This window comes from Amblyomma americanum, chromosome 4 (assembly GCF_052857255.1).
Source record: "Amblyomma americanum isolate KBUSLIRL-KWMA chromosome 4, ASM5285725v1, whole genome shotgun sequence".
NCBI classification, from domain to species: Eukaryota; Metazoa; Arthropoda; class Arachnida; order Ixodida; family Ixodidae; genus Amblyomma; species Amblyomma americanum.
Window position 1 is genome coordinate 20,801,914 of NC_135500.1, and position 23,582 is coordinate 20,825,495.

At 43.8% G+C, this 23,582-nt stretch overlaps 1 protein-coding gene across 1 annotated transcript in view; it reads left to right on the top strand.

Annotated features, from left to right (window-relative positions):
- The window catches only part of LOC144127822 (rifampicin phosphotransferase-like), a 685,750-nt gene extending 670,302 nt beyond the window's left edge, over positions 1–15,448 (top strand). The window contains exon 39 of the mRNA XM_077660767.1: positions 14,509–15,448. Coding sequence (XP_077516893.1) covers positions 14,509–14,546 — 38 coding nt within the window. The 3' untranslated portion in view covers positions 14,547–15,448. The remainder of the gene's footprint in view (positions 1–14,508) is intronic.
- Positions 15,449–23,582: the final 8,134 nt, after the last annotated feature.

Below are 23,582 nucleotides of genomic sequence, written 5' to 3' on the forward strand. Positions count from 1 at the left end.
ATGGAAGACCTGTTTTGGCTACTTGGGGGTACAAACGCTTTTTTTTCTTATTATTAAGACGATGAAGGCGATTTGTGAACCACGGTGCATTTTTATAATATCTGATGCTGATGACTGGTACAAACTTTTCAACAAGAATAGTCAATGTGTTTTTAAGCGATTGCCAATTTATTTCGACTGAGCGAGATGAATAGTCAGCTGGGTAGTCCTACGAAAATGATTGCAGTCCACAGTTAATCCTATCAAAAATAGCTCGGTTTTAGCAATGAATTTGCTTCGCAGAAGTTTTCTTTCTACTGAATGGCCGAGTTATTTAACTGGTGATGATGTCGTGATCAGATAGGCATTGTAAATGCAAGATATCCGAACAAAGCCCAGAGTTATTTGTTAGGACGCGATCACGAATATTTGCCGTTGTGGCTGAGCGCCGGGTAGGATAAGTGACAAGTTGAACACGCGAACGTGTGGCCTTCATCATCACTGGGTTAACCGTAAGATTAGGACAATCAATGTTAAGGAATTTAAGAACACCAACTACTAGTAAAAGGTAGTTAGTAAAACGTACATCTAAGTCACTCCGTAATCTATGAAATTCCCCAGTAGATATGGCTGTCATATCTGGCGGTCGGTAGAGCGGAGCAATAACATCAGCAACACCGATTTTGCAACGTATCCAAACCAAACACATTAAACAAAAGTAGTGACAACGATGGGGAACAGCAGATATTTGTTTCTTTGTAGCAATAAGGACGCCAACTCCTTTTATATTTTTCCTATCACAATGTAAAAAGCAAAATTCGGATTCACTGAGAAGAATGTTAACAACCGGAATAAAGTGATCCAAACAAGTTTCAGTTAATACCAGAAGTGAAGCGCACGTTGAGTCGACGAGTGAAGAAAGGGCAACAGATTTTCAAAGTGCGCTTCGGATATTTCTGAAAAGGAAACTATTACTATTCTCTGAACTAGGACAAATGTTCCATGAGAATGACGAAGACGCTGTAAAAGATGTGCTGGCTGTTGGAAGCGGTCGGTCTGTTATGAAATGACTACCTGGCACCGATAGGCCACTCCCGACATTCCACATATAAATATCCTTAATAATATGCAATTTCTCGAAAGTTAGGCGCACGCGGTCAGATTCTTCTCTAATCGTTTGGGAGAACTCAAGCTGCTGGCGGCGTTTGTCACGGACAGCAAGCAAATAGTCACGTCCAATACTAAAATCTGTTTCTGTTAGCTTGCGGCCATTACTTAGCATTGCTTCAATTTCAATCTCTGCGGGGCCTCGAGAAACAGCGCGCTATGTGGCGCCTCTTCTAAACCTCAGCCATCTTAACTGCCGCAAAGCCATCCCTGCCGAACGTAATGCAGAAAGGAATAGGTCTTTTTTTTTTTTTTGTCTCGGCTTTTCCTCATGTGACGACTCTGGTTAGGGCTCGTCAGGTGTTACAGAATTCATGAAGACGTGAAGAGAAATGAGACACATGATTCGGTAAAAGACAAAACAGGTTTAATTATCAGTTTAAACTGCGACTGGTGCTCGTGCCGTAGCCCCACGGGATGTGATGCGATGTTTCAGCCAGCTAGAGTCTTTCCTGGACCTGACCAAAACCATGTGAAGTCCTGCGCTCGATTCAGAAGGCTGGCGTGTCAGTTCCGCTGACATTCCTCTCAAGTTCGGCGCTCTAGGCGCACGGATCCCCCGATGGCCCTCTGCTCCAAGCGGCGCGTTTCACAGCAGTCGCCGCAAAGGGACCGTGCTAGTCCTCCGCCTGCTTCCATCCTCCCCATTCCTCGGTAACCACCATCCGCGTGTTTCCCGTGGCAACCACCCTCAGGTTACGCATTCGTAAACTATCCACCTACCCCTATCTTTCCACGGTGACCCTCAATCTCCTTCCATAGTAACTACCCTCCTCGTGGCAACCAACCACCGTGTGACAGATGAAGGTTTTTTGTCATGCTAATTTCTCCTTTTTGACGCGATGAGTGACACGAGCTGCATTTCGATGAATTTAACTCTTATACTACAGCTTTCCCGCGAAGTCTGCCTGTTCTGTATTCTTCAAAGTGTCATAAAATTGACTCCATTCCACAAAAACCTCATTTGCGAACAAGCGCTTGTCTGCGCTATCTTGTTTGTCTTCACTCTTCTCTTCACGTTATTTGTCATCATGAACAATCAATCCTCCGCTTGCGCCTTACGCTGTCGCCACACCTTGTCATTCTATGGTTACCGTCCTCCAGTTGTCGATTTTACCGCCTTACGCGTTAACCACCCTGCGGAAGGTTCCCGGGGTAACCACCCTCCGGTTACGTTTTCCTAGATACTAGCCGTACCCGCTTCCTTCCAAAGTAGCCCCCTCATCCTCCCAGGGTAACTACTCTCCTGGTGGTTCTTGTGGCAACCACTCACCGGTTGTGCCTCACAATAACACCACAGATTTATTCGTCGCAGAATGAAGAGCGCCGAAGAATGAATCCTCCAGGGCTTGTCGAGCCCTCCGTTCGTAGATATACTGAAGCGTTAGGGTAACATTGGGCACTTATCAGGCAAAAGCATCACAGTGACATCAAAAAACGGTAACAAAACTTGCGATGAACACATTGCGATAATCAATCAATCAATCAATCAATCAATCAATCAATCAATATTTTTTCGGTGCCCAGGAACAACCCAAAGGTCTTGGTGCTGGTACACCATTCACACGCACAAAATGTACATTTATTTCACTACAAAGGAAGACACTCAGGGGAGGTAATGCAGCAGTAAAGGCGATAGAAAAAAAAGACACAAAAACTAGGCGTGACAGCAAGCATGAAGCAAAAAAGCGAAAACAAGGAAACAGCGAGAACAGCGGTAAATGAAAACAGCTAGAACAGGCAACAGACATATAAATATCTAATAAAACAATAAACAAAGAGAATGAACACAAGAACGACCGATAACAGCTAAGTACAGCATATATCAAAATACAAACAAGAGTAAAGCCAATACTGATATGAACGAATAAGAGATCTCTGAAATACAAGCTAGAAATACAATCATACACAATAAGAAATGTAATTAGTGAACGCGTTACAGACAATCAGGCGTGAGTACACAGTAATAAAGAAATAATAATAATGAAAACAAGTATACGTGATGTACAATTAAGGAGAGAAAAAGCAATATAATACCGGTGCAAACGCACAAGTGTAGTAAAGACAAAATGCAGGAAAGGGGAAGTTATGTATGAGAAAAAGAGTGCTCAAAGTGGAACGTCACGGACATTCAATATAAAGGAAGGGAGAGAATTTTCGAATATATCAAGGTGAGGACAAAGAGAATTAAACAACTTTTGCATTCTGTCCAGAGGGGAGAGGGAGTGCAGGAGCGCAGAAACTTGGAATGGTCTGAATTCCCTTATGCTCTTTCGCGGTACACGCAAAAGGATACGCGCTAGGAGCTGAGGGCATAGAATGTGACCATGAAGAAGTTTATACAAGAAAATTATATCTGCCCTCACGCGACGGCAGCTAAGAGAAGGAAGCTGCAGTGAGTTACTCCGTCTGGGACGAGAGCTGGAAGTTTTGCAAGAAAACCGATGTTGAAATATGCGTAAAAACTTTAGCTGAACTCTGTCGATTTTTTCACAGTTCGACTGGCAAGTGCCGCTCCATACAACAGACGCATATTCCAAAAGCGGCAAGCATATGGAGAGGTAGAGCTTTAAGAAAGGAACTGGGGCTCGAAACTCTCTCGAAAGCCTGCAGATGAAGCCGAGTGTACGCATAGCCCGTAGAGCAATGCGTTTTGTATGAGAGGAGAAGCTGAGGCTACGGTCGAAAAGTACGCCGAGGTCATTAATTTCATCAACCCTGGGCAGCGGCCTACCATTCACAGAGTAAGAATAGAGAAGACTGTGCGTTTTACGCGTAAATGAGACAACCTTGGTTTTAGATGAATTGAGAGTGGGCCCATTCTTCAAGCACCAATCAGAGAAGGCGGATATGTCCGATTGCAATGACAAGCAATCATGAAGAGTATAATAATAATAATAATAATAATAATAATAATAATAATAATAATAATAATAATAATAATTAGAAATAAAGTACTAGACTATTCATTGAAACCCAAGTAACACTTGGAACGATCACGAATCGGCGCGTTAAGTACATCAGTAATGTCATGTGGCGCTCAGGCTCAAAGAAGATAATTCTGGTGGCGCTCTAACTGAAAGACTAAGTTCGCCGCCTCCCCTCCTGAAGGACGTGCTGCCAAGTTTTCCGGTCTATTTCTGTTCACCAACACCGTGACAATAATTTTATGGTGGAGAATATTTAGGTGTTTGGTAACTGGTAAGCGATCATGTGTAGTCCACAATTTGTCCTGGGTTTTATCTGCCAAGGCTCGTGATGCCTCGTGTGATGCAATTCTTCGCTCGGCGTTACGCAGGACAATGTTTGTAAGTAATCATTATGAATAACTGGCTCCTTTTATACCGGGAAAGCAACTGCAAACTATAGATATCAAAATATTTATAATGCATTCATGCTCAAAATATTGGTTCGTACTTTGGCTAAAACTAAGCAGGAACATACATCTTGTGATTTTCTTTTGAAGCAGCGTAATTCTTTCAAGATTGTTTAGAGTAGACAAGCCACAGACAAGGTGACAATAGTTAAGATGGGAGGAAAACAACGATTTGCATACAAGTGGTTTAATACTAACTGGAAGTGTTATTCCGAGGCGATATAGGTAGCCTACGACGAGTGAATTTCGACAAGATAATGTGAACGTGGTGATTTCACGACATTGTAGCGCCGATGACAACTCCTAGCCTTTTAAACATGTCCACTATCTCAATTTCTGCGCCATTAATTAGTAATGTTTTCCTCGTATGCTGAAGTTCGTTCTTTGGTCGGAAAATAACACGCTGAGAAACGCGTAATACATGCTTGAGACTTGCATTGCTTTTGTTTGCATTTTTTAAACTCGTTTCGTCCTCTACAGGTGTTTAGTTCAGATAAAGGAACGGTTTCTATGTCCATCATGGTATCGCAGTCGCTCGCTGAAAGCAAAGCACTTGTGTCGTCTGCATAAGTAAAAGAGCATGCTCTGTCAGTGATGTTTACTATGTCGTTAATATATTGGTTAAATATCAGAGGTCCCTATGCGCTGCCTTGCAGCCTCTTTTAACATTTAATATTCTTTGGGCTGGGCTCAAAGCCGTCAAATACCTGTATGTTGTGCCCGATTCGAAAAATAGGGTTTCAAAAGTTGCAGTGGACGGCCTCTAATCTGTACATTTCTTACTTCGTTATCACCAATTTTTGGTTTAACGAGTCAAAGTCTATTCTGGAATCTATGACAATACGAAGTACGATATGCTTCTTTTCAGAAAAGTTTAAAATGTACTCTTTTTCGTGAATGACCACCAGTTCAGTTGATTTATTCTTCCGGAACCCAAATTGCCTTTTTGGTATGACGTAATTTTTTTTCGATGCAATTCTCTAGTCGGAAGGAAAAATCTCCTTCTAAGCTCTTGCAGAAGATAATTAGAAGAAAAATTTGCAATTTTAGAGGGAGCTCTTCTCTCCTTTCTTGTAAACTACTACTTTAGAAACTTGCATTTTATTTATAATAAATGTTTTAAAAAATACAAGTAAAATCAATAAGTTGCTCATTTATTATTGGTTTCTTTCCTGTTTACGCATAGCGGAAAAAGCGAAGGGAGAGCTAAAGGCCTCGCGCCTGACCAGGACTTCTCTCCGCACGCAGTTTTGGCAGCATTGCAGTAAAATTCAGAAAACACATTTGTAGATACACTCAACAGATGCAGTCATAAATGTATGTAGTCCATACAGTTATGTGTCGTGCAGACTCCTGTACATACAGATACAAAGAAACACAACATACACATGGCATCGTTTACGATGTGGCCGTCCTCGCAAAGGGGCGTTGTAGCGACCACAGAATGGTAAGGTCTCGAATTAGCTTAGACTTGAAGAGAGAACGGAAGAAGCTAGTGAAGAGGAAGTCCATTACCGAGTTAGCCGTAAGAGGGAAAGTGCAGGAGTTTCGGATAGCGCTGCAAAACAGATATTCGGCTTTAACTGAGGAAGATGAACTTGATGATCATACAGTGAACGATAATCTCACAGCCATCATTACGGAGTGCGCAGTAGAAGTAGGCGGTAGGACAGTTCGACAGGATACCGGAAAGCTATCTCAGATCACGAAAGATCTGATTAAGAAAGGCCAAAGCATGAGGGCGTCTAACACTACCGACAGAATAGAACTGACAGGGTTATCGAAGTTAATACATGAGCGCAAGGTAGCCGACTTAAGGAAGTTTAATATAGAGAGAATCGAGCATGCTCTAAAGAATGGAGGTAGCCTAAAAGCAGTGAAGAGGATACTAGGCATAGGTAAAAACCAGATGTATGCGTTAAGAGACAAGCAGGGCAATGTAATTAGCAATATGGATAAGATAGTTAACGTAGCCGAAGAGTTCTACACAGACCTGTACAGTAGCCAGTGTAATCAGGGCGTTAATGAGAAAGACAATAGTGAACAGCAATGCGTCATTCCGCCAGTAACGAAAGATGAAGTAAAAAAAGCCTTAGGAGCAATGGAAAGGAAAAAGCAGATGGGGAGGATCACGTAACAGCAGATCTGTTGAAGGATGGAGAGCACATCGTGCTAAAAAAACTAGCCACCCTGTGTATACGTAATGCCTTATGACCCCGGCCGTACCAGAACCTTGGAAGACCGCAAACATTATCTTAATTCATAAGAAAGGAGACGCCAAGGACTTAAACAATTAAAGACCGATCAGCTTATTGTTCGTTGCCTACAAGGTATTTACTAAGGTAATCCCTAATAGAGTCAGGGTAATCTTAGACTTTAATCTACCAAATGATCAGGCAGGCTTTCGTAAAGAATATTCCACAATAGATCATATTCACACTATCAATCACGTGATAGAGCATTGCGCAGAATATAACCAACCTCTATATATAGCATTCATTGATTACGAGAAAGCATTCGACTCAGTAGAAACCTCAGCAGTCATACAGGCATTGCGTAATCCGGAGGTAGAAGAGCCTTATGTCAAAATACTGGAAGATATAAATAGCACTTGCACAGCTACTATAGTCCTTCATAAAGTCAGCAATAAAATTCAAATAAAGAAGGGTGTCAGGCAAGCAGACACTATCTCGCCAATACTATTCACCGCATGTTTACAGGAGGTATTCCGAGGCCTGAATTGGGAACAGTTGAAAATAAGAATAAATGGAGAATACCTAAATAATCTACGATTCGCTGATGACATTGCCTTGCGTAGTCACTCAGGAGGTGAACTGCAAATCCTGATCAATGAGTCAATGAGTTAGACAGGCAGAGGAGAACGTTGGGTTTAAAAATTAACATACAGAAAACCGAGGTAATGTTCAGTCTAGCAAGAGAACAGCACATAACAACTGGCAGTGAGGGCCTGTAAGTTGTAAAGGAATACGTCTTCTTCGGGCAGGTAATGACAGCTGATCCGGATCATGAGAGGAAGATAACTAGAAGGATAAGAATGCGGTGGAGCGCATATGGGACGTTCTCTCAGATCATGAGTGGCAGTTTACCAATTTCCCTCAAGAGAAAAGTGTAAAGCAGCTGTATCTTACCGGTACTCACCTACGGGGCAGAAACGTGGAGGCTAACGAAAAGAGTTCAGCTTAAGTTAAGGACAACGCATCGAGCCAAGGAAAGAAAAATGATAGGTGTAACGTTAAGAGACCGGAAGCGGGCAGAGTGTGTGAGGGAACAAACGCGGGTTAAGGACATCCTAGTCGAAATCAAGAGGAAGAAATTGGCTTGGGCAGGGCATGTAATGCGAAGGCAAGATAACCGCTGGTCCTTAGGGGCAACGGAGTGGATTCCAAGGGAAAGTAAGCGTAGCAGGGGGCGGCAGAAGGTTAGGTGGGCGGATGAGATTAAGAAGTTTGCAGGCAAAGGGTGGATGCAGCTGGCAAAGGACAGGGTTAATTGGAGAGACATGGGAGATGCCTTTGGCCTGCAGTGGGTGCAGTTAGGCTGATGACGATGATGATATCATACAATTGACTTATTGCTCTGCAAGAGGGAAAGCAATGAACACAGATTAAAAGCTCAGACAACTTGACGAGCATGTATAAAGATAAAGAAGGTGGCATTAAACCAGAAAAATGTCTCTCTTTGCACACTCCGCACAAAAAATAGAAGTCACTGATAGAAAATTGTTTCTCGCTAACCAGTTCTTTTGCAGTTTTTTCGGAATTGGTTTGTTCAAGTAAACATTATGTGGCTGATAATTTAACAGTAGCGGAACATGGTCATAAGAATGTTTTTCTTAATCGAAATTGTTGCTTGTTCTAGGCTTTATGTGCTCTTGCCTGCGAAGAGCGAGTGTGTGTATAGGAGCAGGAATGCTATTTTCTGTATGTATTGAAGTAACTTGACATAATAAACTTCTTCAGCTCTTAACAAAGAGCTGTTTCCAAACAGTGGCCCTGTTGGTAAGTCTTCCGAGTGTCTGCCGTACCTATCAAATAACAGAAGTACGCACTTCAGTAATTTTAGCAGAGAAGATAATACGTCTATAACAAACTTGACAGGTCTATCCTAAAAATCTTCTGCGTCACAGGCCAGACTATTAGATAGTCCCATAAACGTCGATTTAACCTCAGCTTCAGAAAGAGAATAAAGAAAAATCCTACTTTCTATGCGATCTTTGATGCATGGATAGGCAGTATTGTCACAAGAGATGCCTGCCACATATGTCAACTAGCTGCTAAAAGCATTCGACATGACGGTCTCCGTGACCACATTGTCGCCAAATGTTATGCTTTCAAAGGCGCCGTCCTTATCTGGAGGCTTTAACAGTGAATTAAGTTTTTACATAATAGGTCTGAATTAATGACACGTGCTTCAAAATATTCACAGAAGTACCCATCTATAGCGAACCAAATATCTTTGTTGAAGATTGTTTAGATAGCCTTGAAATGTGATGAATAATTCAGTGTCGCTGCATTTATTTAAAAATCACGTGTAATCGTCTTTCTTATGATCTGTCCCCCACTCCTTATTCACTGTAAACATTCTACGTTTGGATATCGCTCCGCACTTGACACACCATCCACCTTCCTGGTAGTTCTCATGGTAACAACAGTCGGGTTAAACCTTCTTACACTCTCGCCATACCATCCTCCTTCTACGGTTAGCATACTCCAGTTAGGGATTTCTCCGCCCTCTCGATGCCCTCTTCCTTCCACGATAACCGCCTCTTAGATGGTTCCAGTGGCAGCCGCTCACAGGTCACGCATTCCTCCTCTCACTTCATACCCTCCTCCTCCTTCCACTGTTAATGCCATCGGAAAGAGAAAGGTCATCGGAAAAGGAAGGGTTTGGTGTTTTACCAGCGCAAGAAGACGCGGACGAAGGAACACAAAACAAAGACAAACGAGTGCTTCTTGCGACTTCTTGCGTCGTCCACTTCTTGCGCTAGTAAAACACTATGGAAAACCAACTAGCCCGTCAGCTGACGCTGTTCAAGGAAGGGTTGTTTCAAGAGAATGCGGAGAGGCCTTTATCCTTCATTGTGCGTGTCAGGCTGATCATGTGATTAAAAGCGGATTGCAGCGCTTCATCGATGAGGTAGAGGCAGAGCATCCCCCTCGCCTGAAAGTGGTGCGCAATTTTCAACGCGATACAAAAGACAGGTGTTCATCTCATTGCATATCAAGGCGTGGGGTGCAGCCTGATCGCAGTGGCCATAGCCGACAATGCACTCCCCCACTAGAACAGGATTTTGCCACCCTGGTGTATTAATTGCCGACTACCTCCTGCCACCAGTTAACCGAAGGCCATCAGTGCTCAGCGGCTGCGAACCAACTCACCAAAACAGCGGTCAGAGCTGTGAGGCAGCGAAGGTATGAAGATTCTCTGTCTCCGCAGAGGCCTCCATTGAAAACAACCTGGCAACGTGTAACTATAGCACTTTATTCAGTCGGGCTAGTCTAGCAGTGATGTTCGCGGAACTAGCGGCTACTAGACTGAATATCATGGGGCTTAGCGAGGTTAGGAGCCAAGATAAAGCTTATACAGTACGAAAGGGCGCGCATGCACTGTTCCTGCTCATCCGTATTCCTACTCAATCAGGATACAGCTTACAACACAGAGGAATTCTTAAACACTAACTAGATGGTGGCAGTTATTGCAATTAGGTTTAATAGGAAGCACAATTAAAAGTCACACACGCCTACTGGCCCACATCCACCCATGATGACTAGTTAGTCGGAAGCTAATTTGAAGATGTGCAATCGGAAATGACCAACGAAAAGGAGGAAAGTAGCTGGTGAAGATCAGGTAACAGCAGGTCTGCTACAGGATGGAGAGGAGATTCTGCTCGATAAACTAGCCAGCTTGTATATGTAATGCCTTATGACCTTGAGCGTACCAGAAGCTTGGAAGAACGCCAACATCATCTTAATCCTTAAGAAGAGAGATGTCAGAGACTTAAAAATTTACACAGCGAACTGCTTACTGTCCGTTGAATACAAGGTATTTACTGAGATAAACGGTAATCGAGCCGGGACAACCTTTGACTTCAATAAACCAAATGATCAAGCAGGCTTTCGAAGAGGGTACTCGACAAGCGGACCATATTCGCACAGTCAATGCACTGATACACAAATGAGCAGAGTATTTCGAACCCATATTTACAGCCTTAAGAGATTACGAGAAAGAATTTGACTCATTCGAAACTTCAGCAGTCATGTTTTATGTGAAAAAGAGCCTTATGTGAAAATACTGGAAAATGTCTATACCGTGTGCACAGCTTCGACAGTCGTCTATGAAGTTAGGAATAAAATTCCAATAAGAATGGCTGTCGACAATACAGCGAGACATGATTTCGTCAATAGTATTGACCCTCTGTTTACAAGACATTCAGAGGCCTGGATTGGGAAAATTTAGGGAGAAGAGTTGATAGAGAATACCTTAGTATACTGTGATTCGCTGATGTCATTGTCTTGCTAATTCACTCAGAAGATGAACTGCAGAACATGATCGATTCGTGAGACAGGCAGAACAGTACTGTGGGTCTAAAATTAATGTGCAAAAACCAAAATATTGTGCAATTATCCTGGAAGCGAATAGGAGTCTACAATTGGTAGCGAGGTGCTGGAAGTGGTAAGGGAATGCGTCTACTTATCAAAGGTAGTGACCGTAGGGCCGAATCACGAGAGCGAAATAAATAGCATAATTGAGTGGATCGAATTTGGCAGCTTCCCTCAGATCATGAATGGTAGTTTACCATTTCCCGTATGAGGAAAGTATAAAATAGCTCAATCTTACCGGACTCACCAATGGGACAGAAACGTGGAGGCTAACGAAAAGGTTCTACAGATCGTACGTGGATATATAGCTGGATAAAGCACCCAAGCATGCGGCTGTTAACATCAACCTCAGCTCGGCTGCTGCTGACGATGCCTCGATGACAAGCTGCTGCGTACCACCTGCGCATCTGCCTCCCAGTTTGGATTCGATCACACTGTTGATCTGGCAACAAGGACGCACTAGCAGCACTATCTCCGAGGGGCGGATATTCATTCGCGAGTTTCAAGCCGGCCAGCTGGGGCGCGACATTGCATCGGCCATGCGTTTACAACTGTTTTTCGCCCAGGTTGGTTACCGGTTTCCCGCTGCATGCTAATGTAGTTTCAATCGATGTATTACTTCCGCGTCGTGCCCCGATGACTTGCTTTGTGTTATGAAAAAGTGTGTTGCTAAGTTGAAGTATGGTCATGGTCTGTTATGTCAAGTTTTACTGTTGAGATGCGGTGATGTTGAGAGCAACCCCGGTCCCGGTTTTGATACACACAAGATGAATTCGGATAATGAAACAATTGATGGCATTTACGCTGGAATAGAACGACTAGAACTTTATCACTTGCAGTTCCCTCAGGAACAGCATATGTTTAAACAGCAGCAGGATGCTACAAGTACGTCCTTAACATGTTTACTGGGCAGGATCGCTACACTAGAGAACATGCATCCCTCACGGATGGCCGCAAGGGCTGGTGATTCAAACGCATCATCGTTTGTTGACACCTTGACCAGGGACGTTGTTCATCTTAAGGCCTGTTTTGAAGATGTTTCCTATAGGTCCTGCAGGAATAATTTGCTTATTCTAGGTCTAAATGATTCCGCAACTGAGAGTTGGTCTGAATCTGAAAAAAATGTGCGCGAAATCTTCTCGTCTCATCGTAACCAAAATATTCCACCTGAAAGCATCGACAAGGCTCATCAAATACGTCGCTTTGTTGATGGGAAGCACCGATTGATTGTCGTTGAATTTTGTAGTTTTAAAGTCAAAGACAATATCTTAGCATGCGGCCCTAAGCTAAAAGGACACTAAGTTTGCCATACGCGAAGACTTCGCGTCCGCAGTCAGAAAGGCACGCTTCAGGCTTTCACAATACGCACGTGACCTGGCTTTTCCTTCCATGTTGCGATTTGATAAGCTCCTTGGCAACAAAAAGTGTTTTGTCTATTATTGTGAACATGACCGAGTCGTTGAGCTTCGAGAATGACAAAAAGAGAGGCAACTGCCCGCACCGCTGCTCGTGCCCACCTTTCATTCCGTGCCCTTGGCGTCATCAGATTTTGATTGTTAACTCTCGTCGTGAATTGCAGGAGTACCAAAAATAAAATTATTGAATTTGCTACTCTTGTTTCCTCTGTACAACCTCATGTTATAATTGGCACTGAATCATGGCTGGGCAATTCTGTTCTCAGCTCTGAAGTATTTCCCACCGGTTATCACGCGCACCGTAGCGATCGACACTTGCATGGTTGAGGGGTCTTTCTTGTTGACCAGTGTTTTAGCTCTTCATTAATAACAGCACCCCTAGTTGGTTGCGAGTCAGTATGGTGCAACCTTCAACAAAACAATGGAAAGAATTTGGCGATTTTGCTCAGTCTACCGTCCTCCTTGACGTTTCCAGATCGCTGTGTGAATTTCTACTCAGCTTAAAAAATGAGTTTCTTTTTGGCGGGGACATTAACATGCCTGATTTCAAATGGGTAGACTACAAACCTCTTCGTACGAACCATTTTTCATTGTTTTCACCTTATAATGAATTAATTACTACTAATGACCTATATCAGTTCTACACTGAGCCCACACAGGAAACTGAGCACTCATCTTCAGTGTTAGAGATTTACTGTTCTGCAACCGGCCTTCAGTATTGCGTGACACTGTGATCATACCAGGAATAAGCGACCACAGTTGTGTTGTCGCTAATGTTCGACATTTTCCATATTTAAGTCCAAGAGGTCGACCTCGAAAGGTTTTCTTTTTAATAAGGGTGACTATACATCAATGGTGACCTAAGTTTCGTCTTTCCTTCCTGAATTTATTATTATTAGCCAGAATCTGGATTGTAGTTCTATTTGGGAAGTTTTCAAGAATAAGCTGGAATGCCTAATTGATCAGTATATCCCATCCAAAATTCTTTCTGGAAAGCGCCGCCCCGAAAAACCGTGGATTCCGCGGCACACCAGACGGCTTATAAGGAACCCAGCAAACAACGTATCTCCCCAGGTGCGCCCACAAAGGATGGAATGTCCCTGTCCCAGTAAAACATTTATCGAACATTTCCAGGATGTAGAGGCAGGACACAGAAACACAAGAAAAGGGGAAGTGCGCCCACTAATGTCTTCGAAACGTTTTTTTTCGAGGGTGTTAAGCAGAAACAAAAACAAATCATAGCATTTTGGTCCCAGAAAGGTAACTGGGAGCACGATTTTGGGACCAATGCTTTCCAACAAAAAATACAAATTGACTCCTTGCTCTCTTTTCTCTCTCCCTCGCGCCAAAAGCTACAAGGGGAGAAGGTTTTGCTCTTGCACTCGCCTTTTTGAGAAATCAAGCAGTTTTGTTCGAACAGCCGAAGGAAGCGCATTTCACCCCGCATCTCTATCGTGGGCCGTCGGACCCATGCTGCAGGCAGGCAGGCGATGGCGGTCTGCCTTTTCATCGCACCGCCGGGAGCGGCGGTAACCAACGTGCCAGTCTTCTATAGTGTTTCCAACTTCAGCACGGTGCGGCGGTCCCTGCAGGCATCTCCAACTACCAGCAGTCCTCGTCACGCCGCTGTCTTGCAGAGGCGCAGTAATGGCCTCCCACCGCTCGTCCGACTTCCTCGCTGCGCTCGCCCGGCTTCCTCGCTGGACGGAAGCCATCTTGCGCACACGTATTCGCGCAGCCCCTAGCCGCTCGCGCGCAAGACCCAGCGCGCGGCAGCTCTTGCTCTCATCACTGGGCTGTCGTGAACTTCGTAGCTACGGATTCATGGCAGCTTTCCCGCGCACCTTGGTGTGCCCACATAATTCCTTTTGGAACTGATGCAGCGGCGCGCGGCGCATCGCAAGTCTTTTGCGCAGCTTCACGGCCCTACACCACAATGGCGTTCTTACAGGCGTCGTTCGCGACAGCGGATTTCAAGGCAATGGGTGACTCCTAGCGCGCACTCTGCATCCCTCAGCGCCTCCGACGACTGTGGCGTGTTGCTGGTGGCAGCGTGGCCGTCCACTGCGGTCATAGGCGGGAGAGATCTTCGGAAGCCCACCAGACTCTTGATGTGAGTGCCCATGGATTAACCTGCTCTACCTACATTGCCGTCCTGTCGCACCGGCATAGTTTGTGTTGTGTTCGCGTCGCTGACTTTCAACCCACCCCCCACCGGATTACTTGTGCCTTGATCCCCTTGATCTCGCCTCCCACGCCTTATTGTGCCGCACGCGCGGTCTGCTATACCATGGGTGCGGCGAGCCAGGGCTCCAACCTCAAGACGTTCCCCTTTTCCATCCGGCTCCAAGCAGTCTTATCAGTCTTAGGGAATGCAGAGATTGTGGACCGGTGTTGGAACAGGCAACGTTTATCGGCAGAGGCAGGGAGCGATTTGAAAGAGAGAGTATCGAAGCCTACCATATACAGAAAGTTGGGTCGACGTGCATTAGCACTTCATCCATTAAACTCTGCCGCCAGGAGCTGGGTTTCTTAGACGGCCACGTGTAGTTCTAGATTCTGGGGTTTTTTGTTTTTTCTGGTGGCTTTTTCTTTTCTGCCGATGGTGTTTCGAAATGTGAATTCAAACCATGATTATGTGTTTTCCTGCTTCCGGTTCGTGGTTGATATGTCTTGGCTTATAAAAGAGGGTGTTTCCGCAAAAAACTCAGTTGGTAGTAGGCGCTCTTTGTGTCATCCCCCTTTTTTCCTGTGTGTGTGTGCCTTTTGCGCCTTTCAGAACTTCAGTCTTATCTCCACACTTAGACACAAGAAAATAAAACGGGGGTGTAACGAGGATGTAAGGCGTATGTTTGAGCGTTCGCTGTGCCGTAAGAAGGCACAGGACAGAAGGCTGCGTTGAATTCATGTATATAGTTGCAGCATTTTATTTCATCCCCGGGTTTTCATTGGCAACGTCGTCAAGGTATGTTGGTTTATGCTCGTTTTTTTTTATTTTCGCTTCGTAGAATTAATTTCTTTTCCTGTTTTGAAAACACGCTCAAGCTTACTCCGAGGCTCGTGCGAGAGGCAAAGCGAGAGGGAGGTTTCACCCCGCAGAATATCCGTGACCTGAAACCGCGTCTCTGTATCGTACGCCCATATCGTCTGTTTCTTTGACACCCAGGTTGCTCTTTACATGTACTTGCTTTTGCGTGTGCATATATGCTTTTGTGCCCTTTAGATTGTTTGCTTGAGGTGCATCAACTTTCAGCCTGTATTATGTTTTTATTGCTTTATTTTTCAGATTTCTCAGAGCTAGAGAAAAATTTGGCTTTATTATATGCTGGTGTCGTAGTGCTCTGTACATTGTGTGTTAAATGGTGCATACATATGCGTCTCCTGTTTGTATTCATTTAAATGCAAAGCGCACATCTAATAAACTGAAATTACATCTGTATTGCGCTGCTCATCATCGTCATCATCGTCATCATCATCATCAGCCTTACTACACCCACTGCAGGGCAAAGGCCTCTCCCATGTCTCTCCAATTAACTTTCTCCTTTGCCAGCGGCATCCACCCTTTGCCTGCAAGCTTCTTAATCTCATCCGCCCACCTAACCTTCTGCCGCCCCCTGCTTCGCTTACTTTCTCTTGGAATCCGCTCCGTTATCCTTAAGGACCAGCGGCTATCTTGCCTTCGCATTACATGCTCTGATCAAGCCAATTTCTTTCTCTTGATTTCGACTAGGATGTCATTAACCGGTGTTTGTTCCCTCACCCACTCTGCCCGCTTCCGATCTCTTAAAGTTACACCTATCATTTTTCTTTCCATCGCTCGCTGCGTTGTCCTTAACTTAAGCTGAACTCTTTTCGTTAGCCTCCACGTTTCTGCCCCGTAGGTGAGTACCGGTAAGATACAGCTGCTTTGCACTTTTCTCTTGAGGGAAATTGGTAAACTGCCACTCATGATCTGAGAGAACGCCCCATATGCGCTCCACCGCATTCTTATCCTTCTAGTTATCTTCCTCTCATGATCCGGATCAGCTGTCATTACCTGCCCGAAGAAGACGTATTCCTTTACAACTTACAGGCCCTCACTGCCAGTTGTGAAGTACTGTTCTCTTGCTAGACTGAACATTACCTCGGTTTTCTGTATGTTAATTTTTAAACCCAACGTTCTCCTCTGCCTGTCTAACTCATTGACTCATTGATCAGGATTTGCAGTTCACCTCCTGAGTGACTACGCAAGGCAATGTCATCAGCGAATCGTAGATTATTTAGGTATTCTCCATTTATTCTTATTTTCAACTGTTCCCAATTCAGGCCTCGGAATACCTCCTGTAAACATGCGGTGAATAGTATTGGCGAGATAGTGTCTGCTTGCCTGACGCCCTTCCTTATTTGAATTTTATTGCTGACTTTATGAAGGACTAGAGTAGCTGTGCAGTTGATATTTATATCTTCCAGTATTTGGACATGAGGCTCTTCTACCTCCTGATTGCCTAATGCCTGTATGACTGCTGAGGTTTCCACTGAGTCGAATACTTTCTCGTAATCAATGAAAGCTATATATAGAGGTTGGTTATATTCTGCGCATTTCTTTATCCCATGATTGATAGTGTGAATATGATCTATTGTGGAATATCCTTTACGAAAGCATGCCTGATCATTTGGTTCATTAAAGTCTAACGTTGCTCTGACTCTATTAGCGATTACCTTAGGAATACTTTGTAGGCAACGGATAGTAAGCTGATCGGCCTGTAATTTTTCAAGTCCTTGGCGTCTCCCTTCTTATGAATTAAGATAATGTTTGCATTCTTCCAAGCTTCTGGTAAAGTTGAGGTCATAAGGCATTGCGTATACAGGGTGGCTAGTTTTTCTAGCACGATGTCCCCTCCATCCTTCAACAGATCTGCTGTTACCTGATCCTACCGAGCTGTTTTCCCCCTTTTCATTCCTTCTAAGGCTTTCTTTATTTCATCTTGCGTTACTGACGGGATGACGCATTGCTGTGCACTGCTGTCTTTCTTATTAGTGCTCTGATTACATTGGCTACTGTACAGGTCTGTGTAAAGCTCTTTAGCTACGTTAACTATCTTATCCATATTGCTAATGACATTGCCCTGCTTGTCTCTTAATGCATACATCTGGTTTTTACCTATGCCTAGTTTCCTCTTCGCTGCTTTTAGGCTACCTCCGTTCTTTAGCGCATGCTCGATTCTCTCCATAGTAAACTTCCTTATGTCGGGTACCTTGCGCTTATTTATAAACTTTGATAGATCTGTTAGTTCTATTCTGTCGGTAGGGTTAGACGCTCTCATGCTTTGGCGCTTCTTAATCAGATCTGTCGTCACCTGAAATAGCTTTCCGGTATCCTGTTGAACTGTCCTGCCGCCTACTTCTACTGCGCATTCCGCAGTTATTGATGTCAGATTTTCGTGCATTGTATGAACATCAAGATCGTCTTCTTCAGCTAAAGCCGAATATCTGTTTTGCAGCGCTATCCTAAACTCCTGTGCTTTCCCTTCTACGGCTAACTCGTTAATGGTATTCTTCTTGACTAGCTTCTTCCGTTCCCTCTTCAAGGCTAAGCTAATTCGAGACCTTACCATTCTGTGGTCGCTACAACGCAAATTTCCGAGGACGGCCACATCCTGTATGATGCCAGGTTTAGTGCATAGTATGAAGTCGATTTCATTTTTAGTCTCACCATTGGGGCTCTTCCAGGTCCACTTCCTGTTTCCTCGTTTGCCGAAGAAGGCATTCATGATCCGTAAATTGTTTCTATCCGCGAATTCGACTAACTCTCCCCTGCTATTTGTAGAGCCTATCCCATAGTCACCTACCGCGTGGTCGTCAGCCTGCTTCTTGCCCACCTTCGCATTGAAGTCGCCCATCAGTACAGTGTACTGTGATTTTACCTTATTCATTGCCAATTCTACGTCCTCATAGAAACTTTCAACGGTCTGGTCATCATTGCTGGATGTGGGCGCGTAGGCCTTCACCACTTTCAGCTTGTGCCTCCTATTCCGCCTAATTGCTATAGCTGCTACCCTCTCGTTAATACTATTGAGCTCCTGTGCGTTGCCAGCTATATCCTTATTTATGAGGAATCCCACACCTAGTTATCGTCTAGCCTCTAATCCGCGATAGCACAGTATGTGTCCGTCCTTTAGTACTGTATACGACTCACCTGTCCTCCTTACTTCGCTAAGCCCTATCACATCCCATTTAATTCCCGCTAGTTCCTCGAACAGCACTGCTAGGCTAGCCTCACTAGATAAAGTTCTAGCGTTAAACGTTGCCAGGTTCAGATTCCAATGGCGGCCTGTGCGGAGCCAGAGATTCTTAGCACCCTTCGCTGCGTCACAGGTCTGACCGCCGCCGTGGCCAGTTGCTGCGCAGCCGCTGGGGACTGAGGGCCGAGGGTTAATTGGTTTGATCATAGAAGGTTGTGGCCAAGAACTGCACCAGGGTAGCCAAGTCCTGCTCTGGTGAGGGAGTGCGTTGTCGGTTCTGGTCACCGAGATCAGGCCGCACTCCAGGCCTGGTTATGCAATTCCATCGACACGCGGATTTTTTTTGTGAAACCCGGTGGAGAATTGCGCGGCACCAGAATCCGAACCCCGGCCCTCTTGCACGCGAGGCGGATGCTCTACCTCTACGCCATCGCTGCATCATTCTCAACACAATGGTCATCCCGTCCTATTTCGATCAACGAATTAGGGAGATTGAAGAAGCCTTCAACATCCGACCAAAGAGCGACGTATGTGTCTGCATACCTTCAATAGCGTTTCGTGACAATAATAATAATAATTGGTTTTTGGTGGAAAGGAAATGGCGCAGTATCTGTCTCGTATATCGTTGGACACCTGAACCGCGCCGTAAGGGAAGGAATAAAGGAGGGAGTGAAAGAAGAGAGGAACAAATAGGTCCGTAGTGGAGGGCTCCGGAATAATTTCGACCACCTGGGGATCTTTAACGTGCACTGACATCGCACAGCACACGGGCGCGTTAGCGTTTTTCCTCCATAAAAACGCAGCCGCCGCGGTCGGGTTCGAACCCGGGAACTCCGGATCAGTAGTCGAGCGCCCTAACCACTGAGCCACCGCGGCGGGGCAATTTCGTGACAGAGAAGTTGATTATCTGCGTGCGATGTCTTAATATTTCACCACGTGTACATCTGGCGCGTTTTTCATGCTTTTTTCTTTTCCTTCTTATACGAGCGAGATGTGTATATTCGATGAACGTAAATTAAAAATATGGTTGTTATTCAGCGTCGTGTCCCGCCTCTCTCTTTTTTGTTTCGTGCTGCGCTGCTCCCGTGACAAGTTCAAGCATCAACCAGCCCAAATTTTCACCTTGTTAAAGCACATTTCATGTAAACAGGTAAGTCTGAATGGCCTAGCCAGCAAGCATTCACGCCAGTGGACTGATGTATTACACCACCTGTACTGTAAGCATGTGCCTGAACTTTGGCACATATGTGCGCTTAGATGCCTGAAGTCTGCATGAAAAAGAATAATTTTATTGAGCTAGAGCCGTGAAATCTAGAATTAACCTTCTGGGGCCGTCCCTGGGACGCATAACGTTTTAGACACGGCTAGTTGTGGGGACGTTTTTTGGATGTATTCGGGAAAATGAGGACCTTCTGGGGACATTCCAAATGTCCTGATGGGATATTTCTGGGAGATTTTGAGGAGGTTTTGTGTTTGTTGGGAAGAAACATCATCTCCTTGAAACATACAAAAAAAAACGGTGCCCTGCAGTATTGCAGTCGATTCGTGCTCTTGGTAGTACACTAAAACTGAAATTAAAGCTCTTAAGGATAGCTTTTTAAATGACTTGGGATAATAACTGCGTAGTATTCCCAAAGAGTTGTGGACGTTTTTGAAGCACAACGAACGTGAACCAGATGGAATCCTGAATTTAAACCTCGATGGTGAATTTGTTATTAATTATGGTGATAAGACATGCTGCTTCAATGAATCTGTTACTGAAACCATGTGTGGATTAGTTTTTCTCACCAAGGCCTGTTAAAATTGCTTAGTGATATCAATTCATCTTCTGTCGGTGGTCCTGATGGTGCTCCTAACTTTGTTTTAAAGTCATGCGCGAATGAAACATCTCATTACTTAGTGGTCTTGTTCCGAGCCTCTCTTAATTCGGCGTCTCTACCAAATAACTGGATAAATGCTAATGTGGTACCAGTGCACAAAAGTGGTCTAAAAAGCTCTGTTGTTAATTATCGGCAGATTTTTTAACCAACTTGTGCTGTAAAACGTTGGAGCACATAATATATAGCGCATTCATAAAACGCCTTGACTCTCATTAGTATTTTGCAGAAGTTCAGCATGGCTCTAGGTCAAGTTTTTCGTGTACTACTCAGTTGCTTGAGTTTAGTAATGGCCTGTTTTCTTCCTATGACCGTGACTCTCAAGTAGATTGCGTATTTCTAGATTTTAAGAAAGCCTTTGACTTTGTACCTCATTTGATATTATTGCATAAGTTAAGTTGTCTTGGTCTGCACCCCACTGTCATCGACTGGCTTTATTCGTATCTTCAGGGCCGCATACAGCGAGTTTTGATTAATGGTTCGCACTAAGATTTCGTAAATGTTTCCTCAGGTGTACCGCAGGGGTCTGTACTTGGATCTCTTCTTTTTCTGATTCATATCAATAATATTGTCTTGGATCTTACCTGCAAACCTCGGCTATATGCTGACGACTGTGTCATTTACCATGTTATGGAAAGTTCCTCTGATGCCTTAAAACTTCAGCAAAACTTTGATTCCATCCAGTGCTGGTGCTCAAAATGGCAAATGTCTTTGTACGCTAAAAAGTGCCATTTTATTTCCTTCACTCGAAAGCGTTCCCCTTTACAAACAAGTTACTCATTACATTATATTCCCTTGCAAAAAGTACTTGAATGTAGGTATCTCAGTGTTTATTTTACATATAACCTAACGTGGACGACAAAGTTGACTATATCACATCCGAGGCGTGCAGAATGCTTAATATCTTAAAAAGAAATTTCAATAAAGCGATGTATAATGCCAAACAACTCCTGTATTTCCTTTACATACGACCAATTCTTGAATATGCCTGCCCTGTATGGGACCCTCAGTTTGCTTACTTATGTGACATGCTCGAGCGCGTCCAGAATAATGCTGCGAGATTTGTGTCCAATATTTACAGCTTCGCAACTAGTCTCACGTCTCTCAAAAACCACCATGGTAGGGGATCTATAGCTAACCGTAGGAAACATTTGAGGTTTCAAATCATGCATCACATCTATTTTGGAAGGTTGATCATTGACAAAGACCGGTACCTGCTTCAACCTCACTTTTCTTTCTAGACGACTTGATCATCACTGGAAGATAGGAGAGATTAAATGTAAGGCATATTTACAAAGCTTCGTACTTTTCACGGAAGATCAATGATTGGAACAGGCTACCGGCTGGCGTCACTGAGTTCTGCACTGAAGGTCAATTTCGCATCATTCTTATCTGATGTGTGACATGGCGCACAGATCTTTTGCGCGTCTCTTTTCATTTCATTAGTGTTTTTGTCTTTTTGAGCGTGGTTGTTCTTCAGTGCATGCTTTTCTTCATCTATTATTAGTTGTGTTCTGTATTTTTTCTATTTGTATTTTTGTAGTTGTATTTGTATTGCATTTTTGTTATTGAAGTTGTTGAAGTTCAAGTGTATTTCGCGCTCTTAGTGGTACTGGTATCACAGAAAGAAAGGACGCAGGGAAAAAAGCTGCTTAAATGCTGCTTGACAGGCACCCTACGCCCACATTGCCGAGGCAGCCTATTGCCTCAGTTCTTCACAAGACAGCTACAGGTGAGGCAGTCAAAACAGAAACTAAAGTATGAACATGAAATAAATACAGCATTTCAACATTTAGCATCACAATAAAAAAAAAGGCGATGTAAATACTACAAAACAAAAGCACAACATCATCTAAGTGTACAGCATAAGCAGAATTTACCCGCGTTATAATCTTAGTTCAAGCTAAACGTGTTCAAAAAGGTACAAAATGTTTTTTAGGCTCTTCACTGTGACATCTCTTAGTGATATGTTGTTATTTTTATAATGTTCAGGTATTTTGAAATAATAAAAGACAATGATTGCATACCGTATTTGGTGCGACAAAGAGGCAATGACCAAGGAAAATGAGCGCGGGTAACATACACCATTGAATAGCGAGATATTTTTAGAAGCGAGAGAGTGCATTCATTGTTAGTAATAACAGCAGTTTTGTACATTGATAGCAATCTGAAAGGAAACAAAGAAGTGATCTTTAGAATGCCAAATTTAATGAAGTATGAATGTCTGTGGGTGCACGATACGTTTGCTATTAGTCTAATTGCCCGCTTTTATGCTCTTATTACTTTGGATATGTTGTGCTGGGTCGTCGTTCCCCAAACTGTGAGACAGTATGTCAGTGATGGGAGAAAGAATGCTTGATAAATAAGGACCTTTACTTGAGACGGAAGTGTGTCCATATGTTGGCAAATAAGACGGTTGAAGCGATTCAGTTGCTTCCGAACATGATTGATCTGCTCGTCCCAGGTGAGACACTCTGCGAAGATTACTCCTAAGCATTTTATGTTTTGCACGAGTGCAATCGTTTTGCGTTCTAGTGATAGGGTGAAGTTCGCATGAACAGGTTTGTTTCTTGTTCGGAATAAAACGGCATTCGCCTTATCAGAATTCACTTTCAGATTATTATTTCTTCACCACTCGTGAAGATACTCCAGGAAGTTATTGGCTCGCGAAAATAATTCGGCTTCTGTGCTACCTGACAATAGTGCTGCACTGCTACATTTTAGGTTACTAAAAACTGCTACGACTTTAGCTACAGTTGTGGGGAAAATGAATATAGACTCAGCAACAGTTGGTGTTCGCAAAGCGTAACCGGCAGTCGGTGCGGTAGAAAAGAGCATTGTTTTTGTGATGCTCGAAAAATGGTCATTAAATGCCTTTGAGAGATCGTCTCCGCTAATGGCTATGCCGTCTTTCATTACTGAGGCGA